Source organism: Sminthopsis crassicaudata, chromosome 2 (assembly GCF_048593235.1).
Source record: "Sminthopsis crassicaudata isolate SCR6 chromosome 2, ASM4859323v1, whole genome shotgun sequence".
Lineage (NCBI taxonomy): Eukaryota > Metazoa > Chordata > Mammalia > Dasyuromorphia > Dasyuridae > Sminthopsis > Sminthopsis crassicaudata.
This window is the reverse complement of record NC_133618.1, coordinates 386,348,971-386,366,604: the sequence shown is the minus strand read 5'-3', so window position 1 is coordinate 386,366,604 and position 17,634 is coordinate 386,348,971. Positions and strand designations below refer to the sequence as shown.

Below are 17,634 nucleotides of genomic sequence, written 5' to 3'. Positions count from 1 at the left end.
ATATTAACAATGTACAGAGGAGAAACTAACTCTATCTTGGGTACTTAAAAACTCCTTGTTAGTTTATTGACTAGGTTTAGCCATGTTCTTTGAAAAAAGTATAAGTAGCACAGATTTCAAACATTAAAGTTATGTTTTTTCATCAAAAACAGAAAAAGGAGGAGGGCAACTAGGTGGCACAGTGGATAGAACACTGGCCCTGAAGTCAGGAGGTCCTGAGTTCAAATCTGACCTTAACACTTCCTAGTTGCGTAACCCTGGACAAGTCACTTTACCCCAATTGCCTCAGCAAAAAACCTAAAACAAAAACAAAAACAAAAAAAGAAAAGAAAAAAGAGGAATATAATTTATAAAATTTCCTACTTTCCTTTAAGTAATTCAATTCCAAATCCCCTCAAAGGACAAATGATGAAAAATTATATCTGAACTTGCCATTTATTTAAAACACTAAGTTTTCCAGTGGCTAGATGTCCCCATTCTGGAATCTGGTATTATAAAGTAGACATCATTTCCTTTATTTTAAATAATATTCCCAGAGGAGACCCAGAGCTGAAATATCAGCAAAATGACAGAAATAGTCCAAGAAATTTCAACAGCCTAACTAGAAAATGCTTTCTAACATACATTTTTACCTCTTCAGCTTCTAAAGAATTTTGTAGATCTGCAGCATTTTGTGGTTCTTTATATGTAAAAGCTTGGCCTATTTTTCCTTTAAGGCCTATTTAGATCCACTTCACCTTAAGTAGATTATTTTAAAAAGAATCAAAACTACATAATGATTGAAACATGATAGATGTGGCAACATAAATTTCTTATCTGGGGTTCCCTAGAGAACCTCACAGTTGACTCACAGCTGAGAACAGAGAGATCTAACTACTTGTGTATGTCTCTCCCTCCAGAAAGAACAATAATCTGTGTAAAATTTTGAAGTGCCCTTTTTCTCTTCTATTAGACACATCTAACCTTACTTTCCCCTTGATATCAAGAGATTATTATCAGGGAAGAAATAAGCCTTCATCCAGGTGAAATGTACTTACTAGTTAAAAAATTTCCCCTTTTAAAAATCATATACTTGACAAATATCAGCTAAGATACCTAGCTGATACATCTAAGATACCTAGCTGATACATGTAAGATACCTATTATGTTTTATGTGTATCTTTTAATCTTTAGATTCTTAAGGATGCAGGATCCTTGAAAGTATAGATCACAATTCTACTAGGTACAGTGTTTTACAGCGGACACCTTAAATTTTTACATTTTTTTTTTAAAGTTATGAGTTAATTTACTAGTTTGAAAAAAAAAAGACAACTGCATACATTATAGAGGTAAACATAGATAGCTTTAAAAAACTGTATTTAGTAAATCTGCTTATTGCAATCTAGATAAAACTGAATTTACATTTTAGCAACCAACTACATATCAAAAGTAATTTGAGAATGTGTGAGGTGGCTGTTTATCATAACTAATTCTGTTAATTTGCCCAAGGAAATTATCTGAAATATAAAAAACTTAAAAAAGAATTTTTTTGAACCCTATTATAGAAAAATATCAGCCTTTAAGAAAAATTTATTAGAAAATTATGAACTGAAAAAAGAGAATGGTGGTAATGGTGGCCTATACAAAGCTTTATAGTATACTGCTACAAACACCACAATTTATTAACCCTGTCTTTTATAAACCTAGTGAAGGATGCAACTGCTATATGAACCAAATGGATAACTGAATTTAAAAAGATTCTCCACCAGAAACATCTTAGCATCTCATTAAATTGGATTGTATAGTCAGTTTTTGATTAGCCCAACTGTCACCTATATCAAGAACTGATAGTTATTAAAATAAATGCACTTGCCAAAAGACAATAGTGACATCTCAAGAAGCATTAAAGGCTCTTATAAGTTTCCTAGAAATATATTTTCCTATGGCAATTGAGATGGCTTCTAATGTGAGTCACAGATAACATCAAAAAAATGTAAAGTAACTGTAAAATACTTGCCTCAAGTTTCAGTCACTTACCTCTCCCTGAGTCTGAGACCAGCTGACTTTCTGTTTCTCCTGCAGGGTCACTGCTGAAAGGCCAGTGTCAGAGATTCTCACGGTGGTTGGTGTTGAGCTGGTGGTTGTGATCACGGCTGGTGAAACTGCCAGACTCTGAGCACCTGTATCCAGTGATTTTCCAGCCTCCTTGTTTCCAGCTCCACCCACCTCTGTGACCAAAGGTGACTGCCCTGTGGCTGAAGAATATGGAGTGAAAGGTACAGGCATGTCCCCACCTAGAGGCTCATCCTGAACCACCAGAGTCCTGCCATTCTCTTTGGTGTATGTGGCAAATCGAATGTTTCGATTGATCTGGGGAACAAATGGAGGCAGCTGCTTGGCCCTTTGATCCAGCCCTGGCTCTCCACTGGAACTCCCTTTCCAGGGCCCTCGACTTGTTTCACTTCCATCACTCCCATTACTGTCTACTTCACTCCTCTCTCCTTTTAATTTCTTTGTTGCAGGGTCACACCCAGAGTCCGAAGCACTTTTCCTCCTCCGTCCATCTTTTCCCTCTATGCTCTCTCTTTTCTTCTTTCCTTTGGGAGGTTTTACAGCTTTTAATGTGCTTCCCTACAAATGCAAAATTCAGAAAGATTTTATTAAAAGGGGGATTCTAGTTTGCTTTTGTTTCCAGAAACAAAGCAAAAAACAAAGAGGCAAAGATGTTTAAGTTTTAATTTCTGCTTTAACATATATTCCAACTATTTTAACCTATTATGAACTTCCTCTATTATCTTTTTTAGCATACCTTTTCCCTTTATAAAAGCTCCTGTCATCTCAGAGGGATTTCAAATAACAAAGATCTTCTGTATAATAGATATCTTTCTAACACCAGTTCACTGTCATCATTCCAAAAGAATATCTGCATGGCAAAGGTCATATGAAAGACTCACAAGGATTCAAAATATACTTATTTTCACATAGTAGAATGTTCTAGTATAAAATGACAACTTCCAATCTTTGCAAGATAAAAGATTTATGGATTCTTTAAAGAAAAAAAAATTTCATCATGTAGCTATCTCTGTCATATAAACAAACACTTCAGCAGTTAAAGAGATACTACCATTTGCTCTTGTCACAAGTCCCAAATATGTGTATGAACTATGGAGCTTTACTAATAATCTCCCAAATTTTCTACTTCACAAGAGAATAAGTTTGAAGGGAGAAAAGAAGTGTAAACTACTATATTTTCATAGGCAGATCTCTTATAACAATTCAGTAGTAATAATGTCAGAGCCCATGGAATTAAGTTAGGCATCAATGGTGAGGATGGTCTGACAGCAGAGGACTAGAAAGAACCATCTTTAATTTATTTATTTACTTTTATTAAAGCTTTTTATTTTTTAAAACATAAGTGTGGACAATTATTCAAAATTAGCCCTTGCAAAATCTTGTATTCCAATTTTCCCTCCCTTCCCCCATCCCCTCCCCTAGATGACAAGAGTCCAATATATGTTAAACATGGTAGAAATATATATTAAATCTAATACATGCATATATATTTATATAATTATCTTGCCACACAAGAAAAATCAAATCAAACCAGGAAAAAAAAGAGAAGCAAAATAAAATGCAAGCAAACAATAACAAAAGAGTGAAAATGCTATGTTGTGAACCAAACTCAGTTCCCAGTCCTCTCTCTGGGTGTAGATGGCTCTCTTCATCATTAAACAATTAGAAATGGTCTGAATCATCTCATTGTTGAAGAGAGTTATGTCCATCAGAATTGATCATCTATAATCTTCTTGTTGCCATGTATACTGATTTCCTGAGAACCATCTTTCTTTTAAAGAATTGCCCAAAGATCCAGCTGGTCTTCTGTGATTCATGTCAGCCACTAGATAGTCTTGAACAGTATTTGCTGATTGTTTATAACTTCGATTTACTTAGTCTGGGAGTCTTATTCTGAATCATAGAGATTCTTCTCAGGACTGTCTGTAGAGCACAGTAAGGTGTTCTGCTAGATAAAGTCTTGCAATATGCTAGCCACAAACATTTCTTTAATTGTGATTGTTGGCCATATTAGTTAACAATGAGCAATAATTATACATTTTTCCTTAGTCTTAAGGAATCTTATTTATTTGAATTCATTTAGATACTGGTCTTGGATCTACTTATTTTTTATTCCTATGTTTTTTAACTGATAAAACACTGATAATCGTTTTCTCTCACAGTTTTGATCCTTACTGCCAGAGTTCCATAAATCTGCACTTTATCATCATCTTCATTGTTCTCATCATACAGTGCACTGAAAGATGTTACAATCAGAAGTTTTATACTAAGAGATAACATATATTCAAATACTCCTTGTATGTTTGACGCAGCCTTCCCAGCACTCTATTAGGGCAAAAATGATGTCTACAGAGCTTCATGAAGAGTATCTTTCCTAGAAGAACGAACTCAGGCAACAACATCAATAAAGAGCTGTGGAAACCATATTGAAAAGACTTTGACAGGTGGCTTTAGCTTGAAGAAATTTCACATTCACTTTAACTGATAAAAGCCCCGGTTTATAATATACAATGGCAACAATTCTGATTAACTCAGGGAGTATTGCATACTGTAGGAGTCACTAAGAAAATGTTATCATAAGATTTCAAATACCCTCTGGAACCCATCAACAAAGCAATGAATGAAATGCACTTTCTCTTTAATTTATTTATCATTCTGGATCCAACCATTCTGGAGAACAGTTTGGAACTAAGCTCAAAAAGTTATCAAACTGTGCATACCCTTTGATCTAGCAGTGTTTCTACTGGGATTATATCCCAAAGAGATCTTAAAGGAGGGAAAGGGACCCACATGTGCAAAAATGTTTGTGGCAGCCCTCTTTGTAGTGAACTGGAAACTGAATGGATGCTCATCAACTGGAGAATGACTGAATAAGTTTGTTATATGAATGCAATGGAATATTATTGTTCTGTAAGAAACGACCAACAGGATGATTTCACAGAGACCTGGAGAAACCTACATGAACTTATGCTAAGTGAAAGGAGCAAAACCAGGAGATAAACGGCAACAACAAGACTATACGATGATCAATTCTGATAGACATGGCTCTCTTCAACAATAAGATGATTCAAACCAGTTCCAATTATTCAGTGATGAAGACAGCCATCTACACCAGAGAGAAAACCATGGGAACAGAGTGTGGAACATAACATAGCATTCTCACAGTCTCCACTGTTATTTGCTTGCATTTTGTTTTCTTTCTCAGTTTTTCTTTTTCTTCCTTCTTGATCTGATTTTTCTTGCGCAGCAAGGTAACTGTATAAATATGTATACATATATTGGATTTAATATACATTGGACTACCTGCCAGCTAGGGGATGGGAGGAAGGAGGGGAAAATTTGAAACAAAAGATTTTGCAAGGGTCAATGTTGGAAAAATTATCCATGCATATATTTTGTAAATGAAAAGCTTTAATTAAAAAAAATATTTATCATTCTATGTTATACTGCCTACTAAAGTTTAATAAGATAATTGGGTCCAGTACATCTTTCAAACGTATGAGACTGGATAAAACAACTAAGAAGGAAAAAATTTGGTCTTTTGGTTTTAAATCTGAGAAATGACTGGTAAATAACAGGACTGTGATTGGAAAGTCTCACTATGGAATATGTAAAACAACAACATGCCTTCTTATTCACTCTTATCTTAAATGGAACTACTTTTTTTTTTTTTTTTTTTTTTTTTTTAAGATGGGGTTAAGTGACTTGCCCAGGGTCACATAGCTAGGAAGTGTTAAGTTTCTGAGATCAGATTTGAACTCGGGTCCTCCTGAATTTGAGGCTGGTGCTCTATCCACTGTGCCACCTAGCTGCCCCTGGAACTACTATTAATGGTGTAATGGGAAAGAAAAAGTATATGTATGTTTGTATATTGGGGGAGGGGAGAAGGGAGGAGAGATTCGGGACAGGGACTTACAGTAATGGGGAAGAAAAGGAGATACAATAATTAATATCCAACATTTCCTTTAGTATGCAGAGTTAAGCACAGATTAAATAATAAAGGCAAGACTTTACTTGCCTTAATCCCAGAGATTCAGTGCATTACTGTACCTCATTCTGAGAAGTAGAGTTGTCCATCAACATCACATGTATCAATCTGGGATCCACTGATTTGATCTCGCCACTCTATAATAATTTTCAGATTTGATGGGAGGTTGGAGCAAGATGGCAAGGATCATGAGAATAAAAGACATTTAAATTTAGTAGCCAAAAGAAATACATGACATTATCAATTAATTCAACATTCATGGTTCTTTCTTAGAAATGACGTTTCCTACTTCTATACTATCAAACTCTTCTTTTATATGTTACTGAGACCAGAAGAATGAAAATGCTTCTGAAACTAATCATATACAACTCATAATACTTGCACTGTGTATGCAAAAGTAAAGGTTTGAAACCAATTCAGAATAGTAAATACATTTATTTTCTAAGAAATATTTTTCATCCACTTCTTGATCATAAAGCATTTTATTACTGAGTCTAGACTGTTTCTCAATTCATCTATTTTGTTGGAAACCATATCTTGTGTCTATGAGCAAAGTACATTTCAAGAGTTTCGGAAATCCATTATATGCAATATATTCTTTGCCCTTCTTCCCCCTTTTAAATGAACAAGTATTTTATTTTCTGTTCTTTTCACTCCTATTCACAATTCAAAAGAAAAGCAAACTTGTAAGAATTGTTTTGTTTTGTTTTTTAAAGCCACATATAATCATTTGCTTATTATTCTTAAACCATTGCTGGGATTCTGAAACATGATAGTACCTTATATAAGAAAATGCTAACTAAATGCTCCAAGGTTCTCACCTCTGACAAAGACACCTCCATAAGACGAGTGAGAGAGTCTTGCCGGCTTACAACACCACAGACCCAACCTTCTTCACCTTCTGGCTGGTACACTTTGACCCTCTGGCCTTTGACACTGTAGGGACCTAGAAGTGAAATCAGTCAGCATCAATGATAAAAAGTCCAATGTTAGTTCCATTTTACCAGGGCAATCAAAACAGAATAGTGTATAGCACTAATATTTATATTGGTCAGTTAAATTTGTGTTGTCAGTTTCCAGGCAGAAGTAAATAAATAAATTAGAAAAGCTAGATCCATCATATTTAGCCATCTAAAAGATATGGAAATATCTAAAATAAAAAGCTATTTAAAAAAAAAGTTCCTTTATATTATTCCTCCATAAATCTCCCGTAATTCTGCATTTATTTGAGAACTCCTCAAACTTTCTAAAACACTTAGATTTATATTCCTTGGTTAAGGGACAATGAAAATTAAAAAAAAATAATTTTATATAGAGTTAAAAGGAAAATTAATAAACTGAATAAACCATTGTGCTTAGGAATGATATATCACTTCTTTCAAAAAGAGGGGGTAGAAAGCTCAAGGTGGGCAAAAAAGATATAGCTTCTACACTAATAGATCAAATTTTAAACCTTGTTTTCTTAGGAGAGTAAAGCACTTTTATGTGCTACTCCAACAGCACGTAATAGTAACATTCTCCTTATTTAACTGATCCTCTTGATGGATAATGTCCCTCCGATGCTACAATTGTCCCTGATATACTAAGACTATTCTGCTGAACCCAGCTGGCTATTTCACAGCCCACCCCATCATTTCCAAGATATTTGAGTGCTTACTAAGTCAAAAACTACATTCATCTTTTAGTCATCTTTACACTCAGTCACACCTCACACAGTCTTAACTCTTTCTCTCCCCCATTTTTTTCTCCTTCCTTCATCCTTCCGGCAGGTCAATAGTCCTACTTAAATCTGCTTGGACTTTCTTTGCCTGTAGAGTCACAATAACATTTGGGCATCCCATGCCAATGAATCGAAATGTTTACAAGAGTCACTGGGGAAAAGGAAGTGGTACAAGAGGGAAAATAAGCAAAGCAATAGTCAATGCCAACTTGGATCATTAGATGAAATGTGAGTGTGTTGGGGTTTTTAATCTCTTATATGTAAGAGAAATTTTATATAACTCCAGAGTTGCACATCTTTACTGCTGAGCATAAACTATATTACTCGGCTAATTTTAGTCAGGAAAAGAACATGGTACACAATTTCACCATCTTCAACACTGGCCATAGGTTTGTTCTAAGTAGCTCGGGGCACAGGAAACTACCTGTTCTTACCTCGACTGAATATTTCCTGGAGCTTTTGGTCACTGATCAAAGCATTAACTGTATCTCTCAATGCAGCATGTTCTAGAAGAATCTGGTTCTGGCTCTCTGTTCCCATCTGCCAAAAGTAAGTGAAAAAGATACCACAGAGTAAGAGTTAGCATCTAGCTGGTAAGAATAAAAAGAATTAGCCTCCTGAGTAGTCATGTTTCTAGATTTAGGTTTATAGTACTAGAGCTGAAAGAGGATCCTAAGGTTCTTAACTTTTTTTGTGTGTTGTGGAGTCTTCTGGCAATCTGGGGAAGCCCACAGTTCCCTTTTCAGGAGAATGTTTTTAAATACATAAGATTACAGAAGAAACAAATTACATTGAAATAAAGATGTAATTTTTTTCCTATCCAGTTTATTAACTTTGATATCTGTCCACAATGGTAAGTAGGCCTCAGCTTAAAAATGCTGATTTATTCCAGTGTCTTGATTTTGCAAATGAAGAAACTGAGGTCCAGGGAAGTAAGTTTAGTGGATCTGTTCAGTTGGCAGTAAGCAATACTGTGGAATTTAAACCTGAGTCCTTTTCATAAGACTCATTTTTTTTTAAAACCTCTATAAGTTTTAGAGTAAGTAGAGAATCTCTATAGAGAAGACCCCATCTCTGATTTTCAGAAAGCTTCACCCAAAAGCTAGTTTGAAGTAAATGCCTTTATCTAACAATGTTGATAAGTACATAGCCAAATATTCCACCAGAAAATTTTCTCCAAGTTGACATAATTGACCCCTTATTATTTTGAGGACCTATTTACCTGTTCAGAAGATACTTTATTATACCAACCTAATTGGGCAATCATTATAAAGTGCCAATTATATGCTATGGACTGAGGATACAAAGACAAATAGAGAAGTCTACATTTGATCATAAAGATGATAAAGCACTAGAATTATCTTCTAAATAGAAAAGAGATGCATCTGTTCATCTTGTCTACAAGAATGTAAGACTGTGTGAAACACTTGGCTGAAATCAAAACAGACTATTATCTACCATATTACTACACAACTAATGGTCCTGACTAAAAAAGGAAAACAAGATTAGTGGTACTTCCAGAAGCATTATAGTAGTGGCATTACCATACTGACTTTTAATAATCCCGATCACTGATTCCAAATATTCACAAACTATACTTTTAGGCCAAGACAATGTGTCAGAGCTTTGCCAGGAATTGAAATAAAGAATTCTACCTTTTTTCCTTTTGAACATCAGAACATTTGCTGCCTCTAACACCAATAACATACATTAATTTTACTAATAAGAAATATGCCAAAAGTCCTTTTCCCCAAGATGTAACTGCTATTCTTTGAGATATGTACAGACCTTTTTCTTTTTCTCCTTCCTTCTCTCAGTTTAAAAGTCCTTTTCATAAAATTTGCAAGTTTCCAGACAAAAATACTTTACAGGACATACTGGTCTGGTATGAGTATCCTGCATCTCTAGCCAAAAGCCTCTATTTTAAGCTGTGGTGCAGAATATCCCAAATCTCTTTTTCTCTTTTGAAGACTTTGCCTTCAGTTGGTAATAGTGATGAAACATTAACTGTGTCCCTAAAGTCCTGAACTTTCTGCCTAAGACTTCATAATTCCTAGCAATAATTTTCTAGGCTCCTTCTGATGGTATCAGAGGATTTAAGAAGAACAACTTCTAGATCACATGGTGCAGCCCTCTCATCTTACAGACCAGAAGAAACTGATATCCACAAGGTCACAAAGACACTATATGTAGAAGAGAGATTCTGAAGATACATAGCTCCTCTAGTTCCAAGTTCAGTTCTTTTTTCACTCTATTATGTTGCTTTCATTTGTTTCAACTCAATTCACCAGGAATGGGCAGGGGTCTCTGGAAGACCCTCTATCAGGTCTCCAAAACATATCCCCTCCCTCCCCCTTCCTTCCCCCCGGAAGTCAACTGTTCATATTGGGTCAACAATGGATGTCTCAATACCCTTAAGCTGGAAATCATCAATCACTTTTATTTCTCTCATTTTTCTCTGATCATCCCCAAATCATCTCTCTTCTGTTGGCATTTGTAGATCTGTATCATATCATGGAACACAAGAAATCTGTAAGATCACAGGATACAATTCAGCATTCATTTATTAAATATCTACTATGTACCTGCCAGGTATTATAGATACTCAAAGGGATCTGCCTGATTTGGATATTTCCTCTAATAATAGAAATCACAACCTATCTATGTCAAATCATCCTATACAATTCTTCTCCACAGCTTTAAATGTGTTAGCTACAGGGAGGCTTGAAAGCCCTCCTTTCTCCTGAGATCTCCAGGGAACCAACAAAGCACTCTGGCTATCTACCTGACATCCTTTTCCTTCAACAAGAGGCCAGCTTTTCTTCCTACCATAAATTTCCCTATTGACACCTTTCATTCCTGTTCTTTGAAAGTTCCTCAATGGTTATAGGTCACAACCTTCAAGCTCTTGTTGCCCATACTCCATCTTTAATACTAGTATTAAATATTGTAGAAACTTGGGATCGTTAAGCTCTGCAACTTTTAGAAAGCAATTCAGCCTACTTTCCTGCTCTTATTTAACTATGGACCCAATCTGTCTATGCAAATATATGCTATCTGGGCAACAGACATCCAAAATCTACTTGCTTTTCTTATGTGGTCAGGTCAAATTCCTGTAAGTAGATATTTTCTAAGACATTCTGAAATGTTTTGGGGCTTGATACAATAAATACAATGTTATCTGTAAATAAAATAATCTGGATGACTTCATCATCTGCAAGAAATCTTTTAGTTTGGATTCTATACTGAATTTCCTCTACCTTATATACATTTTCCTCTTTTATGCTTTCTTTGATGTTTATGATAAGAGACTCCCTGAATAGAATACAGGTTCTGTTATTTCTTTCAAATAACCTTGAATAATTTTGACATATGGGCTGTAGACACCTTGTTGAAAAAAGAGTGTATTACTATTTTACTCTACTCAATTAAATGCTTTTTAATAATCAACAAACAAGCAAAATGAGATCTCATATTCTGTATCTTTCAATTACTGATTATTCCTTGCGAAAGCCTGTTTTTCTTAACATATCCATGATATATATGATTCCCATAAAGATTCTGCATAAAAAAGGCATTTAGGCTGACAGTATTAATGTTCTCTTGGTCACCATTTTTCAGTATTAACGAGGTCTGAGATTCCCCCCACCCCCATGCTTTTGTTATCTTCTTTCCCTTCAGATACTTGTCCACTGATCCATCAATACCCTTACATTATGTCATTTCCAGCATTGATATTTTACACACACACACACACACACACACACACACACACACTCTTAACATAATCAGGCTGCTTTGCCTACCTAGTCTCAGAGTGCCATTAATACCTGCCCAAAAGCAAACTTGGGATTGTAAAGTTAGGGTCTAAATGTGGTAGTTCCACCAACACTAGAGGAAGTATTTGTATTACTTTTACAAATCTTTCCCACTTGTTTTGTTATTCTCCTATTTTTATCCTTAAATGCCTCTAGAATGATTTTGCTCAGTTGAATGTCTTGCTAAGGTTTTTTAAAGCTAGTTTTGTCCTCCATTGTATCTCTCTGCATATTAGATGATATATTCATAATTTTCTATCAGCCTTCTTCATAAAGTTTTATAAATTAACTTATATTCTAACCTGGCATTCATTGCCTTTGGCAGTCATCTCTATTTACTTGGAAAATAAGTTAGGGCCAGATAGTTGGTGTAGTGGATAGAGCACCAGCCTTGAAGTCAGGAGGACCTGAGTTCAAATGTGACCTCAGACACTTAACACTTCCTAGCTGTGTGATCTTGGGCAAATCACTTAACCCCAAGTACCTCAACAAAAAAAAAAAAGAAAAAAAAGAAAAGTTACATATCAAATAAGGTGCTTAGTTGGGTTTTTTGGTCTCTTTATTGTAGCAATTTCTTGTGTTTGTTAAACTTTTAACAGGGATTGATATAAAGTTCTTAATTTCAAATTTTAATGATCAATTATTTGTTTAAATTTATTAGTATTGGGGCAGCTAGATGGTGCAGTGGATAGAGCACCAGCCCAGAAATCAGGAGGGCCTAAGTTCAAATATATATTTATATAGTGTACATAGTCCTGTTATTTTTCCCCTTTTCTTTTTTTAATGCTTTCCTACCCAGTTACATGACAAGAAAACATCTTTTAGCATTTTTACAAGATTGAGTTTCAAATTTTTCTCCTTTTCTCCTCCCCCCTCTTCCAAAGATGGTAAGCATTTTGATAGAATTTATACATCTGTTATCATGTAAAACATATTTCCATATTAATCACAGTTCTGAAAGAAGAAATAGATCAAAAGGGAAAAAAAGTGAAAAAATATTCTTCAATTTGTATTCAGAGTTCATCAATTATTCATCTGGTTATGGATAGCATTTTTCTTTATGAATCCTTTGTACTTGTGTTGAATCATTGTGTTGCTGAGAAGATCTGAGCCAATCATTGCTTATCATCACACAATGTTGCTGATACTGTGTGCAATGTTTTCCTGGTTCTGATCAATTTACTTTGTAACAATTTGTACAAGTCCTTCTAGGTTTTTCTGAAATTTGCCTGTTCAACATTTCTTATTACAAAACAAAACAAAAAAATTTCCACTGCATTCACATACCATTGCTTCTTTAGCTATTGCTCAATTGTTAGGCATTCTCTCAGTTCTCAATTTGCCACCATGAAAAGGAATGCTATAAATATTTTTACACATGTACATCCTTTTCCTTTTTTTAAGGTCTCTTTGGGATACAGACCTAGCAGAGGGTCAAGGAATATGCTATGCAAAAGTTAGTTATCCTTTGGGCATAGTTCCAAATTGCTTTCTAGAATGGTTAGATCAGTTCACAACTCTACCCACAGAACATTAGTGCTCAATTTTTCACATTCCTACCAATGTTTATTACTTTTCTTTTTTGTCACATAGGCCAATCTGGTAGGTATGGCACCTCAAAGTTGTTTTAATTTGTATTTCTTTAATCAAAAGTGATTTAGAGAGGGCAGCTAAATGGTACAATGGATAGAGCATCAGCCCTAAAGTCAGGAGGGCTTGAGTTCAAATCTGACCTCAGAAACTCAACACATCCTAGCTGTGTGACCCTAGGCAAGTCATTTAACCCCAATTGCCTCAGAGGGGGGAAAAGTGATTTAGAGCACTTCTTCATATGCCTATAGATTTGATTTCTTTACCTGAAAACTGCTTGTTCATATCTGACAATTTATCATTTGGGAATGGCTTGTATTATAAATTTGACTCTCTATATACTTGAGAAATGAGGTTTTTATTAGAGACACTTGCTGCAAAGATAAGTCTCCCAGCTTTTTGCTTTCCTTCTAATCCTGGTTTCATTAGTTTATATTAAATTAAAAGGCTTTTGTACAAACTAATCAAAATTATCTAGTTTGCATTTAATGATGTTCTTTCTCTCTCTTATTTGGTCATGAATTCTTCCCCTTCCCATTGATTTGACAGATAAAGACTATTCCTTGCTCTTCTAAATTGCTTATGGTATCTAACATTCTATTTACCTTAGTTTCAGTCTTGTTTATTTTTGGTTAATTTAATCAAGTTCTGTGAGGGACAGTTGAGATCCTACACTAGTAAAATATTGGTGTCTATTTCTTCCTCTAATTCATGATATACCACTTGAGGCATATGTTTAGTACTGATATTGATTCATTGTCTATAGTGTCTTTTAGCAAGATATAGTTTCCTTTCCTATCTCTTTTAATTAGATTTTTGCTTTTATTTTGTCTGAGATTAGGATTGCTAACCAATGGGTTTTGTTTTTTTTTTAAACTTCAGGTGAAATTCCAAATCTTACCTTTACTCTGTGTGTCACATAAGAGTTTTTCTTGTAAACATATTGTAGGATTCTGATGTTTGATCCCTTTTGCTATGCACTTCTATTTTTTATGAGTTCATCTCATTCACAGTTATGATTACCACCTATGTATTTCCCTCCGTCCTATTCTTCATCCTGTTTGTCCTCTCTCTCCTTTTATCCTTTCCCTCCTCACCAGTATTTTGCTATTGTTTGCCACACCTGATCTGCCCTCCCTTCTGTCAATGCCCTGTCCCCTCTTCTCCTCTTTACTCAATCTTGTCCTTTCCTACTTCCCTGTCAGGTAAGACTAATTTCTATATTCAACTGATTGTGTATGTCATTCTCTCTTTTGAGTCCATACTGATGAGTAAGGTTCAAACGAAGCTCATTGTTCACTCTCCACTTAATGTCTTTCATGCTCTCCAAGTGAAATAACTTACACCACTCTCTCTCTTTCTTCTGCAGCCAATGTACTCCTCTTTCTCATCCCTTAAATTTTTGTCATTCCTTCAAATATACCTTAGATGTATACCCTCTATGTATATTTCTCCTAGCTGTACTACTGGTAATATACTTTTTAAAGAATTACAAGTATCATATTTCTGTGTATAAATGTAAAGAGTTTAGCTCTATTGAATATCTAATGTTTTCTTTTCCCTTTTTACCTGTTTACACTTCTCTTGGATCTTGGTCACATTTTTGGTTTAGTTCTTGTCTTCTCCTTAAGAAAGCTTGAAATCCTTCTGTTTTGTTGAATGACCTCCCCCCTCCCTCACACACACCTTGATTTAATATGCTTAATTTTGCTGGGTAAGTGATTCTTAGTTGCAGTCTTAGCTTCTTTGCCTTACGGAATATCATGTTTCATGAACTCCAATCTTTCTCCTTTTTAAACTAATTCTTATTTTATATGTGATAGCATGAATCAAAAGTCTCTAGAGACTTAATTCAGTGATAACTCCCACATCAGTAACATACATTTTCTTGTTTAGTAAAATATAATCTATTTCCTTTACTTCTGGTCCTTAACATGTTCAGTACTTACCTCTTTTTTCTTCCAGTAAAAATGTTCATGATATTAAGGTGTGGAAGCTTTTGTGTGATATTCAAATCTCTGGCCTCTTTCATTCCTTCTTCTTGAACCTTCATGCTTTTCCATATATTTCCCACCTTTTCATTCTGCTATTCCAAGGATAAGTGTGTGTAGACTGATTTAATCTGAAGGGTCTCTTATCAAGTTCTTCACAGTATTTAGCTATTTCTTAATTCTCAAGCAACTGATTTCAGTGTATAAGTTCCAATTTTCTTTTTATAGAAATCTTCACACAAATATTTATCATCAGTACTGTAATATACTATGACAAAACATCCCATAAAAATACTGTTTCTTATTACTTTTGGGTATACAATAAAACCTATCCCCACCAACTATTTTCTTTTACAAGAAGTACCTGTGAGTCATTCTTCCATTTAGCTGGTCTTTGTTCTGGTTTCATTTACGTTGAGAATATTAAGATTGATATGATAAAGTTCTAGCATATGATTACACAGTGGTTACTGGACAAGTACCTCACACTTAGAAGAGTAGTAGTAAAATTAAAGTTTTGTTATGGTCTAAAAATTGTGTTGTTATTGGTATCCTCTGCAGTGATAACTGCACAAGTGAAAGAAACCTTACAGGACTAAGGGTCATTTTGTATTTTTCTTCATTTCATGGATTGTCATGGTAAAAAAAAATATATATATATTTCTTCCTGTTGCATAATCTTCAATCCACTAATACTGGCTTCCTCACTCTCCCTTTTGGCTCTGTGCAGTTTTCCTAGCTGTCCCCCATGCTTGGGATGTTCTCCCTCCTCTTTCCCTAGCTTCTCCTTAGTTTCAATTAAATCCTATCTTCTTTAGGATGCCTTTTCTAATTCTTCTTAATTTATTGTCTTCCTCAATCATTTCCTTATTTATCAAGCTTGTTTGTACATATTTGTTTGCTTGGCTCCACCATTAGATCATGGAAAAATCTTGAGGGCAGGAACTGCCTTTTGCCTTTTTTTATGTCTCTCAGTACTTACTACAGTGTCTAACCTAACACACAGATGGCACACTTAGGTGATAACGGCAGAGATCACATTCACCTGATCTTCTAATTCCAAATCCATTGGGGTTTTTTTTGCCCCTTCTGAGATAACCATAACAGATTTTATTTTAAATGTTTTGTGATCCTCATGCTTCATTTATGGCATATTCCTTTATCATTCTATCATTCTCCTAGTCTCTTGATAACAAAATGCCTCTGTTTATTTTATTTTACTTCAAAGTACTTTATCCATTATTTTTAGAAAAACTTTGAAGAGGTATTCCTTCCAACCTGTCACTTTTTCTTCTATCAAGGGAGCGGCAGCCTATCATTATATCTATCTACCAAAAATATGAACACATGCCATGACAAAAATTTCACTTGTCTCTGAACTTGCTAGAAGCAAGGACCTACCTCTGTACTTCTTACTGACCACTCTTAGAGAAATATTGTAGCAAAGTGCCAGGTTGCTAGCATTGTTATATATTTATATATTGGGGTGGAGGGAGGAGGTAGGGAAGGAAGAAGGAGTCTGTTGACAGGAACTTCTAAATGAGGTTTCAGTTAACTACAGCAGACTAAGGGGACATAATGCTACTTTGCTCAGCAGCTTTTGATAGGCAAACTACCAATTCTTGCCTAAGCACAAAATGCAAATAGTATCTTTCTACCTCAAGAATTAAGTTATCATTCATTTAGTACCTCTTCTTTCCATCATCTTTTTTTTTTTAACCATATCCCCCATTAGATTTTTAATATTTCTTGTTGATCATTTCTCTAATCACAAAGCTTTCAAAACAAGAGAACATAAATAGGGGAAAGGTGGGATCGCCAAAGCTTATTTTGGTCTAGAATAGTTCAAGGAAGTACACATACATTCTTATTGTAAACTTTTTGAGAGCAAGTACTGTATTTTTTTTCCTTTGGTCTTTTCCACAATACCTTTTCAGTGCTTACAGGAGACACTTAGCAAATATTTGTGGAAATGTTTATTGATTAATTGAATGCATATACTTTAGTCAAGGGAATGATAACAGGAATAGTTATTAGGCTCTAGAGCAGAGTTCAAGTACCTGGAATAGGCGTAATCCAGTAGCATCTGATAAGAATCGGAGATCTCGATCCAGAAGAAATTCTACTGGAACCACAGACCCCAAACCCAATTTATCCACTAATGGAGTGAAGGTCTGTGAAGTGGAGAAAAAGTAGATTAAATATCTAAAAGCTTATCATGGCCAAAACTCTTACCTGGCCAGACCCCAAAGCTTCCATTTGTTCATAAACTTCTTTGTCACCACTTTTATAGTAAATAAATATGATTGACAATATAAAGCATAAAGCCCTACAGAATGATTCCTAATCCAGCACCAATTCTTTAAATAACCTTCTCTGTTTTTGTCTTTTTTTTTTTTTTTTTTTTTTTTTTTTTTAAATTACCATCATAAGCAAGGCAATCCTGGACAGAAAAGTTAATTTAAGGTCAAAATG

General features: G+C 34.8%; 1 protein-coding gene and 1 long non-coding RNA gene across 2 annotated transcripts in view; both read right to left on the bottom strand.

The window, feature by feature from the left end:
• The window catches only part of KDM3B (lysine demethylase 3B), a 52,666-nt gene that overhangs the window by 22,245 nt on the left and 12,787 nt on the right, over positions 1–17,634 (bottom strand). Inside the window, exons 3-7 of the mRNA XM_074291441.1 lie at positions 17,220–17,333; positions 8,195–8,300; positions 6,862–6,986; positions 6,103–6,177; positions 2,017–2,610 (exon numbers count right to left, since the gene is read on the bottom strand). Of these exons, the coding sequence (XP_074147542.1) occupies positions 2,017–2,610; positions 6,103–6,177; positions 6,862–6,986; positions 8,195–8,300; positions 17,220–17,333 (1,014 nt within the window). The remainder of the gene's footprint in view (positions 1–2,016; positions 2,611–6,102; positions 6,178–6,861; positions 6,987–8,194; positions 8,301–17,219; positions 17,334–17,634) is intronic.
• LOC141556752 (uncharacterized) lies at positions 11,518–17,210 on the bottom strand. The gene is made up of 2 exons (XR_012486632.1): positions 15,524–17,210; positions 11,518–15,251 (listed from the first exon to the last, which is right to left on the bottom strand). It is a non-coding gene; the product is annotated as an uncharacterized LOC141556752 (long non-coding RNA).